Here is a 17,116-nt window from a genome sequence, read left to right as displayed (position 1 = left end):
GGCTGATGATGTGTGTGTGTGTGTGTGTGTGTGTGTGTGTGTGTGTGTGTGTGTGTGTGTGTGTGTGTGTGTGTGTGTGTGTGTGTGTGTGTGTGTGTGTGTGTTGTATATATATATATACAGTAAACCTGTGTGTTATTTTCAGGTTACTTCAAAAATTAGATTTTCCTGAGATGAAATTTTCATTATATTTTCTTGGCTATTCAAATGAAGATATACCATCTGATTTGAAGGAACGTACTGAATGGACATTTTCACAGAAAGCAACTCTAGAATTGACACAGTGAGTTTGTAACTTGAATTTTGTAAAGTTCGGATAATAAAATTTTAAAATAATTACAAATATTGCCTTAATTATATTCAGCTGTCTTGTATATTTTATTTTAAGCTTAATATTTGAAACTATTAAGAATTTTTGTAACCCCAAATGAAAAAGTTCATTGGAAACTATAGTATCATCTCTTCGTTGAAAAGACAAAAGAATTTTGTTGATATTAAACTTGAATATTATTAGAGACAGTAATTTTCAGCAAATGTAAAAGAAGGAAGGGTCTTCCAAAGAACTGAAATAAGAGAGGTAATATAGGGTGGAGGAGTTAAGTTGGTGAGTTTGAATGGATGTTGATTAAATGATGCATGAGTTTTGACTCACTTTGAAGAAAGAGTGGAATTACAGATGTTCAGAAGAATAGCATTATTGAGTGAGGGTATAGTAGTAGTGGCAAATGATGCAAAAAAAGCAAGCTTGTATAGCATTAGACAGCAAAGGTAAAGAAAGCCAGCACGAGACCCACGGGAAACTTAGGGAAACTTTTAGCAGTCAAACGCGTTTCCCTGTACCTTCTCCCTGTATTCTTGGTAAACAGATGGTGCATGTTATATCGGTAATGGCAATAGAAGTCGATAACGATGTATTGATTAGTTTTTTCCTCATTATTAAAAGCAGATTATTTGAGTTCATGAGTATTATGCCTTTGCAGCTGAAATTTACTTACAGGTACACCCTCTAGACTGCCTCGGTCCTAGGGTGTTTATCCCCCCCTTCCCACTGTTTTAACCCAATAGGAAAATGACTTCTACTGCAACTACCAATAACACGCACGGTCTGTAGAAGCCATTTTCGTATCGGGTTAAAACAGCGGGAAGGGGGGGATAAACGCCCTAAGAGAGGCAGTCTGGAGGGTGTACCCATAAGTAAATTTCAGCCCACTCACAAACTCTGATAATCTGCTTTTAATAATAAGAAAAAAACTAATCAATACAGCGTTACCGACTTCTACTGCCGCTACCGATAACACGCACCATCTGTTTACCATCAGATGGACTCAACAAACTTAAATAATGGGTGCATTCGTATTTTTACAATGGAATTGTCGTGGATTCTGTCGAAATAGTGATGACATCAAGGCCCTCCTGAGTAAGCATGAGCCAACTTGCTTTTGCTTACAGGAGACGTATCTAAAGGCAGATGAGTACCCTTACTTATGCAACTGTTCAATTATTCGAAAAGACGGGACTGGGGATGAACCTGCCCACGGAGGAGTCACCATCCTTGTGGGTAGCCTCCCCCCCCTTTCAAACAACACCACTTACCACCAGCCTAGAGGCTGTATCAGCTCATCTTAGGGTAGGGTTCCTCTTAACTGTCTGCTCCATCTGTTTGCCACCTGGAAACATCTCCCAGCAGACCTTGATGATCTCATTAAGCAACTACCATCCCCTTTTCTATTATTAGGGGACTTCAATGGACATAATACTCTGTGGAGTAGTTCTGACGGATTATCAAGCGTATGCTTGAAAACAATGACCTGGCCCTTCTAAATGTTGGTTCTAACACATTCTTCCACATGTCTGCCCGTACCTTTACTGCTGTGGATCTCTCTATATGTTCCTCTTCACTTCTCCTTCTCTGTACATGGAGGTGGAGGACAGCCTTTATGGTAGTGATCACTTCCCCATGTTATCCACCATTTCTAATAGGGACAATGCCACTTGTCGAGGATACCACGGTGGAAGATCAATCACGCCGAATGGAATGCCTTTAGACACCTAGTACTGGAATGCCTTTAGACACCTAGCAGCGTTCAACACCACTACAGTTGGTCAGGGACCAATTAATGAGGCTTGTTTGTTATTTGCTTTTTGAAAGCATTAGCAACTAAGGCCATATTGCTCGGGGAATATGCGTGGTCATTCCCTGACTTTTTCCGCATCCTCCGTATTTGGTGGTGACGGGCTGGAACTCCGGTCTAATCAAGAAGCACGTGCTACGCACTGCTGCTCCTTCCCACCTGGAATGAGGCAGTAAAGCACATCAGAGAAAGTATTGTCCAAGCAACGGCAATTGCAATCCTGAGGACATCGTACCGGTTTCCACATTTTCCAAAACCATGGTGGAATGGAGAATGCGCAGCAGCTAGAAAAGCTGAAAACAAAGCATGGGGAATATTTCGTCATTACCCCACCACATATAATTTAATAGCCTTCAAATGTGCAAGTGCTAAAGCACATTACATCAGGCGTCAGAGCCAAAAGGAACCTTGGATCCAATTTGCATCTTCCCTCACACGTGCTGCCAATCCCAAAGCCATCTGGGGCAAAGTTTGGAAAATGAAGGGCAAATGCACCTCACACCCTTCATCGATCCTGGAACATAATGGATGTACAATTGCAGGCCTAACTGCAATTGCAAATACTCTCAGAGAGACAGTCTTCAGAAACATTGTACCCTCCCCCCCAGAGTAACCCACGCTTAAATAAAGATCAGAAAAACATCAACTAAAGTTATCTTCTAACAATTGCGAGGATTACAATCAGTCCTTTACACAGTGGGAACTGAAAGAAGTACTCTCACTGTTCAATGCGAGTGCTGTTGGGCCAGACGACATCCATTATGAGATGACTAAACACTTTTTATCAGAATCCATGGGTTGCTTGTTCTGTCTCTATAATATAATCTATATTGAAGAGGAATTTCTGGACACATGGCATATGACAACCATCCTTCCTTTCTGAAACCAGGAAAGGACCCTAAAATATCAAAAAATTACCGTGCTATTGCTCTGGGGAGCTGCTTGTGCAGGATCCTGAATGATCAACGCTCACCTTATGCAGTATTTAGAAGCTAATGACCTCCTTTCCAGTCCACCAGGTGTTGATTTCTTTGATATGGAAAAGGCATATGACACAGCTTGGAGATACGGACTTTTAAAAGACATTTTTAACTTTGGTTTTAGGGGACAAATTGCCATCTTTATTAAAAGCTTCCTTTCAAACCAGTCTTTCCAAGTTCATGTAGGATCCACCCCTCTCTCTCTCTCTCTCTCTCTCTCTCTCTCTCTCTCTCATCTATTTTGTCAAGAAGAGAGAGTTCCACAAGGATCAGTTCTAAGTATTATGCTTTTTGCTACCAAAGTTTACTCTGTTATGAAAACTTTTTATTTTTGTTGCTCAGAGCAAAACTATAAATACAACTAATGAGCTTTCGGCTGGGAGGCAGCCTTCTTCAGATTGAATACATGAATGGCAGTTGGAATAGAGACTGTGCTTAACAGGGGGTGCAGTCATGTTTAACGACTCCATCTACCAGCAGATACATGGCACAGCCATGGGTTCCCCTGTCAGCTCTGTCACAGCAAACATCGTGATGGAGGAGTTAGAGGGACGTGCGTTTACACACGCGCCAGATCACATCGCCTTTTGGTGTCGCTATGTAGACGATGTGTTCGTTGTCATCCCTAGAGACTCAGGTCAACGACTCCTAACCCACCTCAACTCACTATCGCCCTTCATAAAGTTTACGATTGAGCTGGAGTCGAACAACTCTATACCATACCTAGATACACTTGTCCGGCGCGAAGGCACATGCTTGAAGACGGCAGTTTATCGCAAACCTATGTGTGCTGGCCAATTTACCAGCTTCCGGTCAGCACACATGCGGGGCCACCTCCTCTCCACTGCCCGAACCTTGCTAACTCGCGCCTGGACACACTCCAGCTCCGCAGATGAAAGACGCAAAGAGATCACCAGAGTCAAAGTAGACCTTGCGAGGTGTGGCTATCCCATCGACGTCCTTGACAGGTGTGATCTACAGGCACGCGACAACGTGACGACCAACAACAACGCCAACAGGGACGAGTCATCCACGAGGGCATTTATCCCATACTACCCCAACCTGTCACAACAGATCGGTAGAATTCTAAAATCATATGGGATAAAGTGCATCGAACTCCCAGGCAAGAAACTGCGTTCTCTTATCTCCAACGTAAAAACACCCGTCCCCACTCTTCTACAGAGCGGTTTGGTCTACCGCATCTCTTGCCGTGACTGCACCAGCTGCTACTTTGGAGAGACTGGACGTCGACTCGAGAAACGTCTCTCAGAACATAAAAGGGCGATCCGCTTGGCAGATATAGAACACTCAGCTATCGCCGAGCATGTCTGGACAACCCGCCACGACATCGACCCATACCGCGATGTCGTGGTTGTGGACAGGTCCCACCATTACCTAAAGCGCACCTGGTTGGAATCGTTAAATATAAAATGCTCGGATGCCTCCTTGAACAGGAACAGTGGTTGCCAAGTTAACCCCATCACAGAGGCAGTAATTCTATCCATAGACAAACGCTGGCCACGTCACCACGATATGTCACAGCCACAAGCATCAAACAATTAACCACGCGCCTCACGCACCATCCTGGCAGTGCACATCTCTATTCCAACTGCCATTCATGTATTCAATCTGAAGAAGGCTGCCTCCCAGCCGAAAGCTCATTAGTTGTATTTATAGTTTTGCTCTGAGCAACAAAAATAAAAAGTTTTCGTAATGAATCCAGAGCACGTAGGCCTTTTTTACTATTTACTCTGTTATTGTACAACTTCCTCAAATCATAAACAGTGACCTCTTTGTAGACGTCTTTAGCATCTTTTTTTTTTTGGGGTCATGCAATATGAGGGTTATCGAAAAACAATTGCAGCATGCCATTGACCACGTCAACTCTTGGGCAGTGACTATTGGTTTCAGGTTCTTACCACAGATCGTTTGCATGCACTTTTGTCGCAAACGGAACTTTCACCCTGAATCAGAACTCACGCTTGTACAAAACATCATTCCAGTAGTACCCGAGGCCATATTCTTTAAGAAGTTGGCACTTTTGCTAACTTCTTATCGTCAACTGTGGACAAAGTGCACAAGAGGATGGAACCTTCTACGTGCTACCTACTCCAATAAATGGGGAGCAGACTGCTCCACCTTTATCATGCCCTTGTCCGGTCTAAATTAGACTGTGTGTCCCAAGTGTACGCATCAGCTAGAAACAGCATACTAAGTGGGTGGCTAGACCCAATTCACCATCAAGCCGTATTGCTGTTGGAGAATTTAGAACATCCCCTGTCCAAAGTTTATACATTGAAGCAGGTGAATAACCACTATTGCTCTGATAAAAACAATTGTCTAAAATATACTTTTAAATCGAAATCCCTGGCAGACAACAATACGTGGACTTCCATCTTCGAGCCGCAATGGGAAACTCTTTATAACAGCCATCAGACTGCCAACCATCCCTTTGATATCTGTGCCCAAGAGCTGCTCAGAGAGCTTGACATCACTGAAGACAATGTTGCCCAGTCACAAAGTGCTTGATTAAAGATTGGGGTAAGGCCAACACCCCCTTCTTCTGTCTACCAACAACTCTATGCTGTACACAGAGCCGAACACTCTGACTTCTTGCCTGTCTTCACTGATGGCTCAAAGTCAGAGTTTTCTGTAGTATCTGCTGCTGTCTTTCCAGATAGTATTATATCTGGGAAGATTCCCCACGATTGCAGCATATACAGTGGCAGACAAAAAAACTGCATCACTTGTGAATTTTTCCAATAATGTGTTTTGCGCTGCATTGTGGGTTGCAGAAATGTTCGCAATGCATTTGTTAGATGGGATATATATCTCTGTGAATAAAATCCAATAAAAAAGACTCCACCTGATATACCTAATTGCCATAAATATCTTCCCAAAGGGTAAAATACATAATTAATGGAAATATGAGAAATCATGCAAAAATGGTAATCATGACAACCAAACATACATTTTATTGCATTTACGTGTACAAACTGAAATGACAAGTTAACATGATAGTATTATGTACTGTAAATCAGCAAAATAAGTCCTCAATATTTTATTGTCCCTCCTCGAGCTGCAATTACAGCCTTACAACGATCTGGCATAAAGTTAATCAACTTCTGGATATACGATTGCCCAATTTAGTGGTACCACACCCTTATAATGCTCTCCTGCAGCTGAATCTTACTTGTTAGCTTCTTCTGAGCAATTTTAGATGACATTATGTACCAGCAATTTTCAATAGGGTTCAAATTTGGACTGTTGCCAAGCCACTCCAACACTGTAATGCCAGCATTTCTGAGGTATGACTGCACCTTAAGGGAGAAAAACATGTATAAGTATGTTTTAAGCCTTGTGAGACAAGAAGACAAACTCATTATTAAATCCAAATAACGTAAAACTTACCAATTTTGCTGTGTGGCGAGGTGCTGAGTCCAGTTGAAAAATGCAGTTTTGGACGTCTGTGTAGTGATCCCTAATAACGGGTTTCAGGCACTCCTGCAAGATAGCAGTGTGGGTTTCTGCATTCATTGTTCTGTTAATAAACTTAATTTACCCCACCCCTTTGCTTGTTATGCATCCCCAGACTATCTGACCGGTGGTGAACTTTACAGTCGGTGTTATGCAGTCAGGATGGTATGCCTCTGATTTTTGTCTTCTGACATATCGCTTCCCATCCGAGCCATGCAGGTTAATTTCGGTTTGCCAGAAAAGATGTCCCATTGCTCTTTTGTCCATGAAATGTGATTTAGCTCAAAAAAGTCGATTCTTCCTCATTTGTTGGGTCAACAAAGGCATCTTATTGGGTCGATAGGCATGCAGACCACTTTCTGAAAGCCATTTTGATAGTTCGTGCACTGTTTCAACACCAAAGGCCATCTCAAAGTCCAGTTTTAGATCAGGAGCACAAGCATGATGATTGCGAAGGCATAGCCGTTTCAAATATCGATCTTGGGAAGGTGTAGTCACTCTCTTATGGCCTGATCCCGGTCTTCTCTTCACATCAGCAGTTTCACGCTTTAATTTCAGCACCTGGGATACTGTTGGCTGGTGGCAACCTGTTTTATCAGAAATAGCACACGTAGAAAGCCCTTCCTGGAACAGAGCAACAGCCACGCTTTTTTTTTTTCTTGGTGTCAACTGAACATATGGAGCCATGCTTACACCTCCGCAAAACAGGATACTAATGAGCGTGTATACCCTTCCAACGCCGTATTTATAGAAACGGCTGATGCAATAGAAGCGTTATGACACAATATCTTTGCTTTGTGACAAACAAAATTACTGTAATCAAACAATATCTTATACATTTCACTACAAATGCTACTTTTTTTTTTAAGGTGATGCAGTTTTTTTGTCTGCCACTGTGTATAGCTGAGTTGTATGCTATACAATTAGCCTTGGACCATATTAATACCCACAAACACCAAGGTGTATACTGATTCTCTAAGTATACTGCATGCTTTATCGGGAATGAGGCATAATAGTCATCCGTTCCTGGCCCGGATTCAGCAGACACATTGTCTTTCTGAATGTTCATTTGAAATTCGTTTCTGCTGGATTCCACATTTGGATCAGGGGAATGAACTGGCAGATGCAACGGCCAAATCACCTGAACCCCACAATACTCAATGCCTGTTAGTTCCCTATACAGACTACAGGAAGTTGATACAATGTAAATTACTCTCCCAATGGCAAAAATCTTGGCGTAGGTAGGTCACAAGTTATATCACATAAAGTGTTTACTCTGTTACTGGCAGTCTAGTCTGCACAGGAACTGCAGAAAGGAAGTTGTTTTAGCTTGCCTCTGCATAGAACACAATCATCTTATATATGCATTTCTGCTTAGGACAAATGACTCTCCTATGTGTGAGAACTGTGGCTCATTTTTAACAATTCATCATATTTTAACTGAGTGTCCACATTATAGAGAGGAAAGTTGTTTATATTTTACTGCTTTTATTCATCTAGCTGAGCCTTATATACTCAGTCAGATTTTATCAGATAATAACAATGTATTTCTTTTTTAGTTATTTAAAATCAATTAACTTTTTTACTTTTATTTAAAATTTACCTTTTTATTGTTATATTTTATATAGTGTAAAGGCATCGTTTTAATTGAATCTCATATTGTGGGTGCCTTCACAGTGAGATAGCTGGTATTGCACTACTTCAAAAGATAAATAAATAAATAAACTCTTCTCTAGTAGAGAAGACCACCGTTATTTATTTTCAGTGGATACCACCCAGACGATCGTTTCGAAGTTAGTGGGCTTTGTCATCAGTGGGTGGGCAGGTACCTTGGTAATGCAACATGCCATCACTGTTGCAAAGTTATTTCTACAGTGTTGGTCCTTGAGGTTGTCTCAGATATGCCAGACAAGCTATACTTGCTACTTGGGAGTCTAAAATGCTGATGGAACTGATATTCAGGTGACATTCAAGTCAAGTGGACCCAATTTTGGTCAAGTCTGGATGGTCTGTGACAGTCAGATCCTCTGCTTGCACCTTCACGATGGTGGGACTGTTAGTAATCCTGGGTTACCTAGGCGCCTCCATAGCCAGGTGGGAAGGAGCAGCAGTGCGTAGCACACGCTTCTTGATTAGACCCGGGTTCGAGCCCGTCACCACTGAATACAGAGGATGCGGAAAGGTCAGGGAATGACCACCGCATATCATGGAGCAATATGGCCTTAGTTGCTAATGCTCCTAAAAACCAAATAACAAACAAACAAACAAACCTGGGTTACCTCCATGTGCATGGACAGCATGCACATGGTTCCTTATAACCTCCATGCACATGCACACTGTGGTGACCACCCAGGTGTGAACTAACGTAAGCAGAGGTTGAGGTGTAGTGCCCACACCACATGGAGGAATGCCACCTCTCTGTGTTACCAGGCAATACTAGGTGGTAGATAACTCTCATCAATTGGTGAAATACCACCACTTTGCTTATTGGTGGCTTGAAGTGGTGGAACCCATGTTTGGCCGACCGGGCTAGCCGAGTGGGTAAAGTACCTGCCCGGCAACCCAAAGGTCGCGGGTTCGATTCCCGCTTCGGGCTTGGATCAAAGTACTGCAAAAACCTTGGGAGGTGCAATATGGCCACAAAAGCCGATGCACCAACAACTACCAAATCAAAAAAAAAAAAAAAAAAAAAAGAACCCATGTTTAGTCTCCAGAGCTAAGTTCCGTTCAACCTTTCCCCATCTCTTCCATCATGCAGTATGACTGATGACTTTTGAGGTTATGATAAACATCATTGTGAGATCCAATCTTCCTTACACTTCGAGGGTACAGCTCTAAAATGGTATTCGCAGGCTGGCAGCTAGTTAGTACACTGGACCAAACCTATTCATAACTCTTTAGGAGACTTCCAGATCAGCTAGTGTATAATCTTGCTACTTCAACTCTGCCAGATAGTGACTAGAGAGAGTCCGAGTAGTGTGTATGTGGGGGAATTGTCGAGGCCACGTTATTTGAAGGATCTGGGTATATTCTTACCATGTGTATGTCATATCCAAAAATTTCATTACTTCCTACAGCATGCCCCCCCACTTTTTCTTACTATTGAATACACCATGAATTGTCAAACTAATAGAGTAAACTTATCTGCAAAAAGATCTAAACCTCCCAAACACTTCCTAGTTCATTTCACAAATATACGTAGTCTCAATTCTAATCTCAACGATGTCCATTTCCACTTGCAGTATGCCAAACCCCATGTACTTTTTCTGACAGAATCTCAGTTATTGGTTGATTCAACCACTGCTCATCTCAGTTGCCCAAATTATTCGCTGTATGATTCCTTTCGCCTCAAATGTGGTACTTGTACATATGTCCGTTCCAATATTCCTTGTCAGAGACTTGGTAATTGGGAATCTCCTCTTTTCGATCTTCTGTGGCTTAAAATCTCTTTACCTCATTGTATCAAATTCATCTGCTGTCTCTACCATTCTCCCAACTCCACTAATCACTTGGAGCTCTTTGACTTTCTCCAGCCCCACTTTCCTAACAGTGAGGTAATTTTCCTTCATGATTTTAATGTTCACAACTCCCGCTGGCTTTGGTTTTCTAGTCACACCGACCCAGCTGGTCGAGATGCTGAGACTTTTGCAATTACTAATGACCTTGCACAGATTGTTCATTTACCTACAAGAATACCGGACAATCCTAACCATGCAGCCAACATGCTTGATCTTTTTCTGACAAACAACCCTTCTAAGTACACGGTCGAAGTGTGTGTGGTCCTTTAGGCACCTCAGATCACAACTTGGTGGTTCTCTTCTCCAATGGAGCCTCTATCTCATGGCTATTCCCAACCTCGTATTGTTTGGCATTACAAGAATGCCAAATGGGATGACCTGCGAGATTTCTTTTCTTCTTTTCCTTGGTCGGATTACTGTTTCAAAACTTCTGATGTCAATGTTTGCTCAGATTGTGTCAGTGAAATTATTCTTGTAGGAATGGAATCCTTTATTCCACACTCCACATTAAGTTTTCCAATTGGTTTTCCAATAAATGTGCAAGGCTGTTCAAGAGAAGAACATTGCATATCGTAATTGGCTTGTTTCCAAATCTTCAGTTTCATTTTCTGCCTCCACCAAAGCTCGCAACAATTGTAAAGCAGTTATTAATCAGTCCAGACTAGATTTTGAACAGGCTAAGAGTAGAAAACTTGCTTCTTGCCCAATGGTAGCTGGGCATTCTGGTCTCTTGCCAAGGCTATTGGCTGCAACTTTTGCCCATCTCTGCTCCCACCTCTGTCAAAACCAGTTGGTTCTGTTGTCACTTCAGCCAAGGATAAATCTGACCTGCTAGCATCCCATTTTCTTCCAACTCCTGTATTAATGATCTTGGTAAAACAATTTCCAACATGCTCCATTCGATGCCTCCTGTGGTCTTGCATCAAATGGTCTGTGGTCTTGATGCTAAGAAAGCTCCAGGTCCTGATGGTATTTCTCCACTTGTTCTCAAAATTTGTGCTCTTGAACTTACTCCTGTTCTTTGTGCCTTTTTTCACTTTCTTATCCCAAAGGTGTTTTTCCTTCTGCTTGGAAATTTGCTCATATCCAGCCAGTTCCTAAAAAGGGTGACAAATCATTCCCATCCAATTATCGTCCCATTGCAATTACTTCTACTCTTTCTAAAGTAATGGAAAAATCAATTAACCACCAACTCTTAAACTACCTAGAAACCTTCCATATGATCAACAATCGCCAGTATGGATTCCGTCAGTGTCGATCCACTGGTGATATTCTGGCTTATGTTAGCCATTTATGGACTAATTCAATGGAAAAGTTTGGGGAAACACAAGCAGTTGCTCTTGACATCTCAAACGCTTTCGATCGTGTTTGGCATGAAGGTCTCCTAAACAAGCTTCCATCTTATGGTTTGCCAACTGTTTTTTTGTAATTGGTTATCCAGTTTTCTCTCTGATCACTCACTTAGGGTGATGGTAGATGGCTCTCTGTCTGCTAACTTTTCCACTAATGCTGGTGTCACCCAAGGTTCAGTTCTTTCCCCCACTCTTTTCTTTTCATTAATATACAAGACGGTTCTTTCCCCTCTTGTATATTAATGACCTCCTTCCATTGACTGGAAATGCTATCCATAGTTTTTCAGATGATAGCACGTTGCATTTCACTTTCCATTTTGAGACACCTTGCCCTGCTCAATTAGCTTCAACTTCTCGAATATCTGCTACCAATTCCTTAAATGCCGATCTCCAGGTAATTCTCTAATGGGGCAAAGACAACTTAGTTGATTTCAATCCTTCTAAAACTCAGTCTTGTCTTATATCTCACAAAAAAGGATTCTTCTGCTCCTATACTTACCTTTGGTGACACTCCGATTTCTAGGCAAGTTGATATATCTTTTTGGGGGGGCACCTCCGTAGCCAGGTGGGAAGGAGCAGCAGTGTGTAGCACACGCTTCTTGATTAGACCAGGGTTCGAGCCCGTCACCACCAAATACAGAGGATGCGGAAAGGTCAAGGGAAGGACCACTGCATATTCCCGGAGCAATATGGCCTTAGTTGCTAATGCTCCTAAAAACCAAATAACAAACAAACAAACTCTTTTGGAGATTAGCCTGACATTTAATCTCTCTCAGCACAAGCACTTTACAAATATTTCTTCCTCTGCATTTAAAAAACTTGGTTTTCTCTTTTGCTCTTGGTGTTACTTTTCTTCCAAACAACAGTTCAATCTGTACAAATCGCAAATCTGCCCTACCACGGAATATTGTTCCTACGTATGGGGTGGTGCCCCCAAAACTTCTCTGAGGCTTCTAGATTCCATTCAGAAGAGGGCAGTTAGGTTAATTAATGACTCCTCTCTAACAGAGTCTCTCCACTCTATCTCATAGACCTACTGTTTCTGCTGCATGCCTTTTCCACAGATACTTCCATGGGCACTGTTCTTCTGAATTGGCTTCTATAATTCCCGCTCTCTTTTTCAAAACACTCCGAATGCCTGCTGCCACCAGCTAACATCCAGTTACTGTCCAACTTCAAACTCACAGAACCAACTTTTCATCTTCCTTGTTTATTCATTCAACTGCTGTTTTCTGGAACAACCTTCCTTTGTACGTATTTCCTGAAAATTACAGTCTACAGAAGTTCAAGTCTAATGTCAACAAATATCTTCTTTTGTCTTCACAACATCCAACCCAAGCACGGTACTAAGTACTATAGGTTCTAATACCTCTCGTTTGGGGTTTTCATAAAAAAAAAAATGTGTTATATTTTTTCTTTTTCATTATTTACTTTGACATAGTGACCTAATTCTTTTGGTCACTAAAATTTTAATTGTGTACATTTATGACCTGGTTTTGGTGCATCATAGCCTCAGTTGCTAACATGGCAATAAAACCCAAAGAGACCAAATGAAACCAGTCCTAAAGTGAGGCATCTGGCCTGTATACAGTTCTCATGATGTGGTCTAACCATGGCCTTTTACAATGGGATAATCACCTCCTTATCCCTACTAGCAACGTTTCTGTATATCATTGACAAACCCAATCAGCTGTCCTGGCAACATGTCTGCACTGCTCAGAGAATTTCACGTCTGACTGCACATCCCCCCCACCCCTGAGTCTTTTTCATTATCTGCTACCCTGTGTGTAGTACCACACAGTTAATAAGTTATTCTAGGATTACTGCTACCCATATGCAGTACCTTGCATTTGTTGATGTTAAACTTCAACTGCAGCCTATTGACCCAGTTTTCTCGATCTTGTTGCAGTATCTCACCATGTCAACCTTTGTATAATCTGCAAACGTGGACATTAAGCCTGATATACCTTCATGAATATCATTGATAAATATTGAAAACAACAATGGGTCCAGCACTGAACCCTGGGGAACTCCACTAATAACATTAGTCTATAAAGAGCAGTGCCCATTGATAACCACTCAGTGCCTTCTTCCACTTAACCATTCCTTTATCCATAGCAGTAACTTGCCCCCAATGCCATATTACTCCAGTTTGCCGAGCAGTCTTTTATGTGCAACAGTATCAAAAGCCTTCTAGAAATCCAAGTATATGATGCCAAAATTATTTTTTGCTTCAAGTTCCTTGGCAACTGCATTATAGTAACCTATCAGATTGGTTAGACAAGACCACCCCTTAACAAATACACAAAGTTATACTGTGATTGCAGTATAATTTCATCCTGTCCGACGGTCTCACATTACTTCTTTAACTAGTGATTCCATTATTTTACCTGGAACAAATTGTAATTACTCAAGTAAATTTGTAATTACTCAAGGTGCTTTTTGATCCCCCTTTATAAATTGGGGTTTCAGGGACCTCCCCTGAATCCAAGGATGCTCTCATAATTATGGATAATGGTTTGCTTACTTCCTTTGCTGTTTCCATTATTATAATTGGATAGATCCCATCCAAGGCTTTTTTTTTCTGCGTTAAAGATGTTTTTACCGGTGTTATTTGGAAAAAAAGTTACACGTTACCTAGAAATCATCACAAAACCTGATACACATGTTTTGTACTTGTTGCATGCAGTGACGCAACAAGTACCATGCATGCACCCAGGAAAACCCAATTGTATGTAACAAGTGCAGTGATATAACAAGTTGCCGTAACACAAGTACAATTGAGCAGGGACATGCTATGTTATACCGTTATATCAGCCTAATGATTAATATGCGAGTGACTGTGCCAAAATCTACAGCCCAGCTTTCCAAGGAATGTCGTGAAAGAAAGAAAGGGAAGTTGGACAGAAACGTGAATCCAGAATGAAATTCAACAAGAGTGTTTTGTTAAGCCCGGGAGTTCTCAAACTGCACCCAAAAAAACTCGAGCTGAAATAATGAAGGAATATTGTGGTCGGAAGAAAAGGAAATTAGAAATTCAAACTATTCTGAATCATAATGAAATTCATCTACAGAGTTCTACTATGCCTGATACTTGTCAGGAATCTAAAACTCCAGCAGAACGAATGAAGGAATATCGTGCACGAAAAAAAGTAAAATTAGAAATGGCTAATAATGAGATTCCTGATTGCATTCCTATAGTGTCTACATGAGCTGACAGTGAGTTTGAAAAACTAGTGTACAAAAACCCATTTGGATTTAGTTGTAATGTTTGTGATCATTTATGGTTTTTTTTCCCAACAACTTCATATGAATTACTTCAAAATGAATTTCATTTACTAGAAGTTTACATGTCATACTTCATTAAAAGAGGGACTGATACCAACTATGACCACGTCAAATGGATTTATATATCCAACATATCCTACTCATTTGCCTCCACTGGATGTTGTAACTGAGCGTTTGATATCACCAAGATTATCCTTTATGCAAATTCATCTTTTACGTTATGAACATGGACAATATGGGATTGTTGCACAAGTAATAAATATACCAGTTAATGTAAATATGATGGTTCATCAATTACCTAGAGAATTAGATGATGATTATGCCATTAATGTACATATAAAATGAAGATGCATATGTAAATTATCATATCTACAAGGATGTGTGCAGAAGAAAATAGTGAAAATATGGTTGTAGTATTTGATAAATTCACCTTTGTATCTATGTCATAAAAGTGAGTGACAATTTCTTGGGGACAAATGATGATAGAGAACAGGAACATTCAGATGAAATTGGAACCTGTCAACAGTGATGATGAACTGTTGATAAATCAATAACAAACATTATTATGGTCTTGAAGATAAATATTTATGTATAGCACCGGGTCAGAAATCATCTCCAACAAGTTTCATACTTGATATACATGCAGAATAACTTTCTTTTCCAGTGATATATTTGGGACATGCACAAATTTAAAAATGGATTGAAAATTACTCCCTTTATGATGGCATCGAGTGGAATTCGTAGATCCGATTGTCGTGGAGATATTCCCCAACATTTGCTATATGTGGCAACGAAAATTATGTGAATGCATACCGCCGAAAATTTCCAAATTCCATTTAAATCAGTCGGAATAACAGCTAACATTACTTGTTCTATATTGGAATCGAAAGAATTTATAAACAAGTCATTAGAGTCTAACTTGGCATTTCTAAAATCAATTCAGCATATTATTGGAGTCAGTGTAAATTCATCAATTAGAAAAACCTACAGTGTTCTTGACGTTGAGTGTGTGTGAACCAACACAGCCTGTATTACTATGTATGTTATACAAATTCAGATATAAATGAGAAATTACAACTAATGAAGTTATGGAAAACCTATAGTCCTTTTGGGAAATATGTTGTGAATTTCTTTAAATGCATTGAATTTCAACATTGAGGAAGTCCACGTGCACATATATTATTATGGATTAACAATGCACCCTCTACACCATTAGAAGAAAAAGAAGGTGGGATGGAAGAAGCAATCCAAATGATAGATGCATTATGTTCTATGGAGAGAACTTCAGATTATTTGAATTTACAGCAACATAAACATACTTTTACTTGTTATAAAATAATAATGCAAACCGACCTGAATGTCGGTTTGCGTTAAGATTTGAAGCACCTTTTTTGGCCAGTGTCGCAAACTCTTATATTGATACTGATGGCTACAGATAACAATCGAAGATTAGCTTATTGCAAAATGCACGACTCATTAGAATTGGATAATCATGTTAATTTCGAGGAATACCTTAAATCAAATCAATGCCAATCAGAAGAAGAATATCTAAATATTTTGAGGGCTGGTATCAAATGACTACATGTATTTCTTAAATGCAAGATAGAAGAGAAATTTATGAATAATTACAATCCTTGGATTTTAGGAGTGCTCAAGTCTAATTCAGATTTACAATTTATCATAGAATATTCATGTGCAGCATATGTAGTTGAATATTTGAATAAAACTGACAAAGGAATAAGCAACCTGAAAGGAAAATTATAGAGCTACAAGAAGAATATCCTGATATGGATATAACTGATCTAACATGAGCATTAAGTGTAGATGTATTGAATTCTGTGGAAATGAGTTCACAAGAGCTTGATATTTATTATGATACCCAAAGTCCCTGTCTTCAAGAGCGATTGAATATGTGCCAATGGTATGGCCACATGAGCGTCAGAAATTACATAAATCAAAAGCTGAATTGGATGATTAACAAGTTGATAGTGAGTCTTTGGATATATGGAAAGATATTATTTTTGATTAATACGAAAAATAGGGTGAAACATTAAAAGATGCACAATTTATGCTCTTGCACAATTTACTGCTCATTATCGAAAAGAAAATGGGAGATGGGTGAAAAGACAATTTCCAAAAATAATTCGGTATCGGAATTATAATACAAGTCTTCGTGAACATATACATGAAATGGTAACTTTACACATAATTTTAGTTTAATAATGAGTTGCTGCAGTAAAGATGTTTTTAACGGCTGCCGCTTTTAACAGCTGTGACATTATCTGTCTCAGAGTAGAGCGGCAGCAACTCATTATGTACCTGGTACATAATTACATAATTTTTTTTTTTATTAGTTTCAAAAATTTCTC

At 40.1% G+C, this 17,116-nt stretch overlaps 1 protein-coding gene across 2 annotated transcripts in view; it reads left to right on the top strand.

Moving 5' to 3' along the window:
• Glo1 (Glyoxalase 1) overlaps positions 1-17,116 on the top strand; it is a 103,890-nt gene that overhangs the window by 38,248 nt on the left and 48,526 nt on the right. For both annotated transcript variants that reach the window (XM_090379856.1, XM_090379857.1), the window contains exon 4: positions 146-283. In XM_090379856.1, the coding sequence (XP_090235982.1) occupies positions 146-283 (138 nt within the window). The remainder of the gene's footprint in view (positions 1-145; positions 284-17,116) is intronic.

Source organism: Mastigoproctus giganteus, chromosome 8 (assembly GCF_048544385.1).
Source record: "Mastigoproctus giganteus isolate SK-2022 chromosome 8, ASM4854438v1, whole genome shotgun sequence".
Classification (NCBI taxonomy): domain Eukaryota; kingdom Metazoa; phylum Arthropoda; class Arachnida; order Uropygi; family Thelyphonidae; genus Mastigoproctus; species Mastigoproctus giganteus.
Note: the sequence above shows the minus strand (reverse complement) of the source record. Positions and strands in the feature narration are given on the sequence as shown.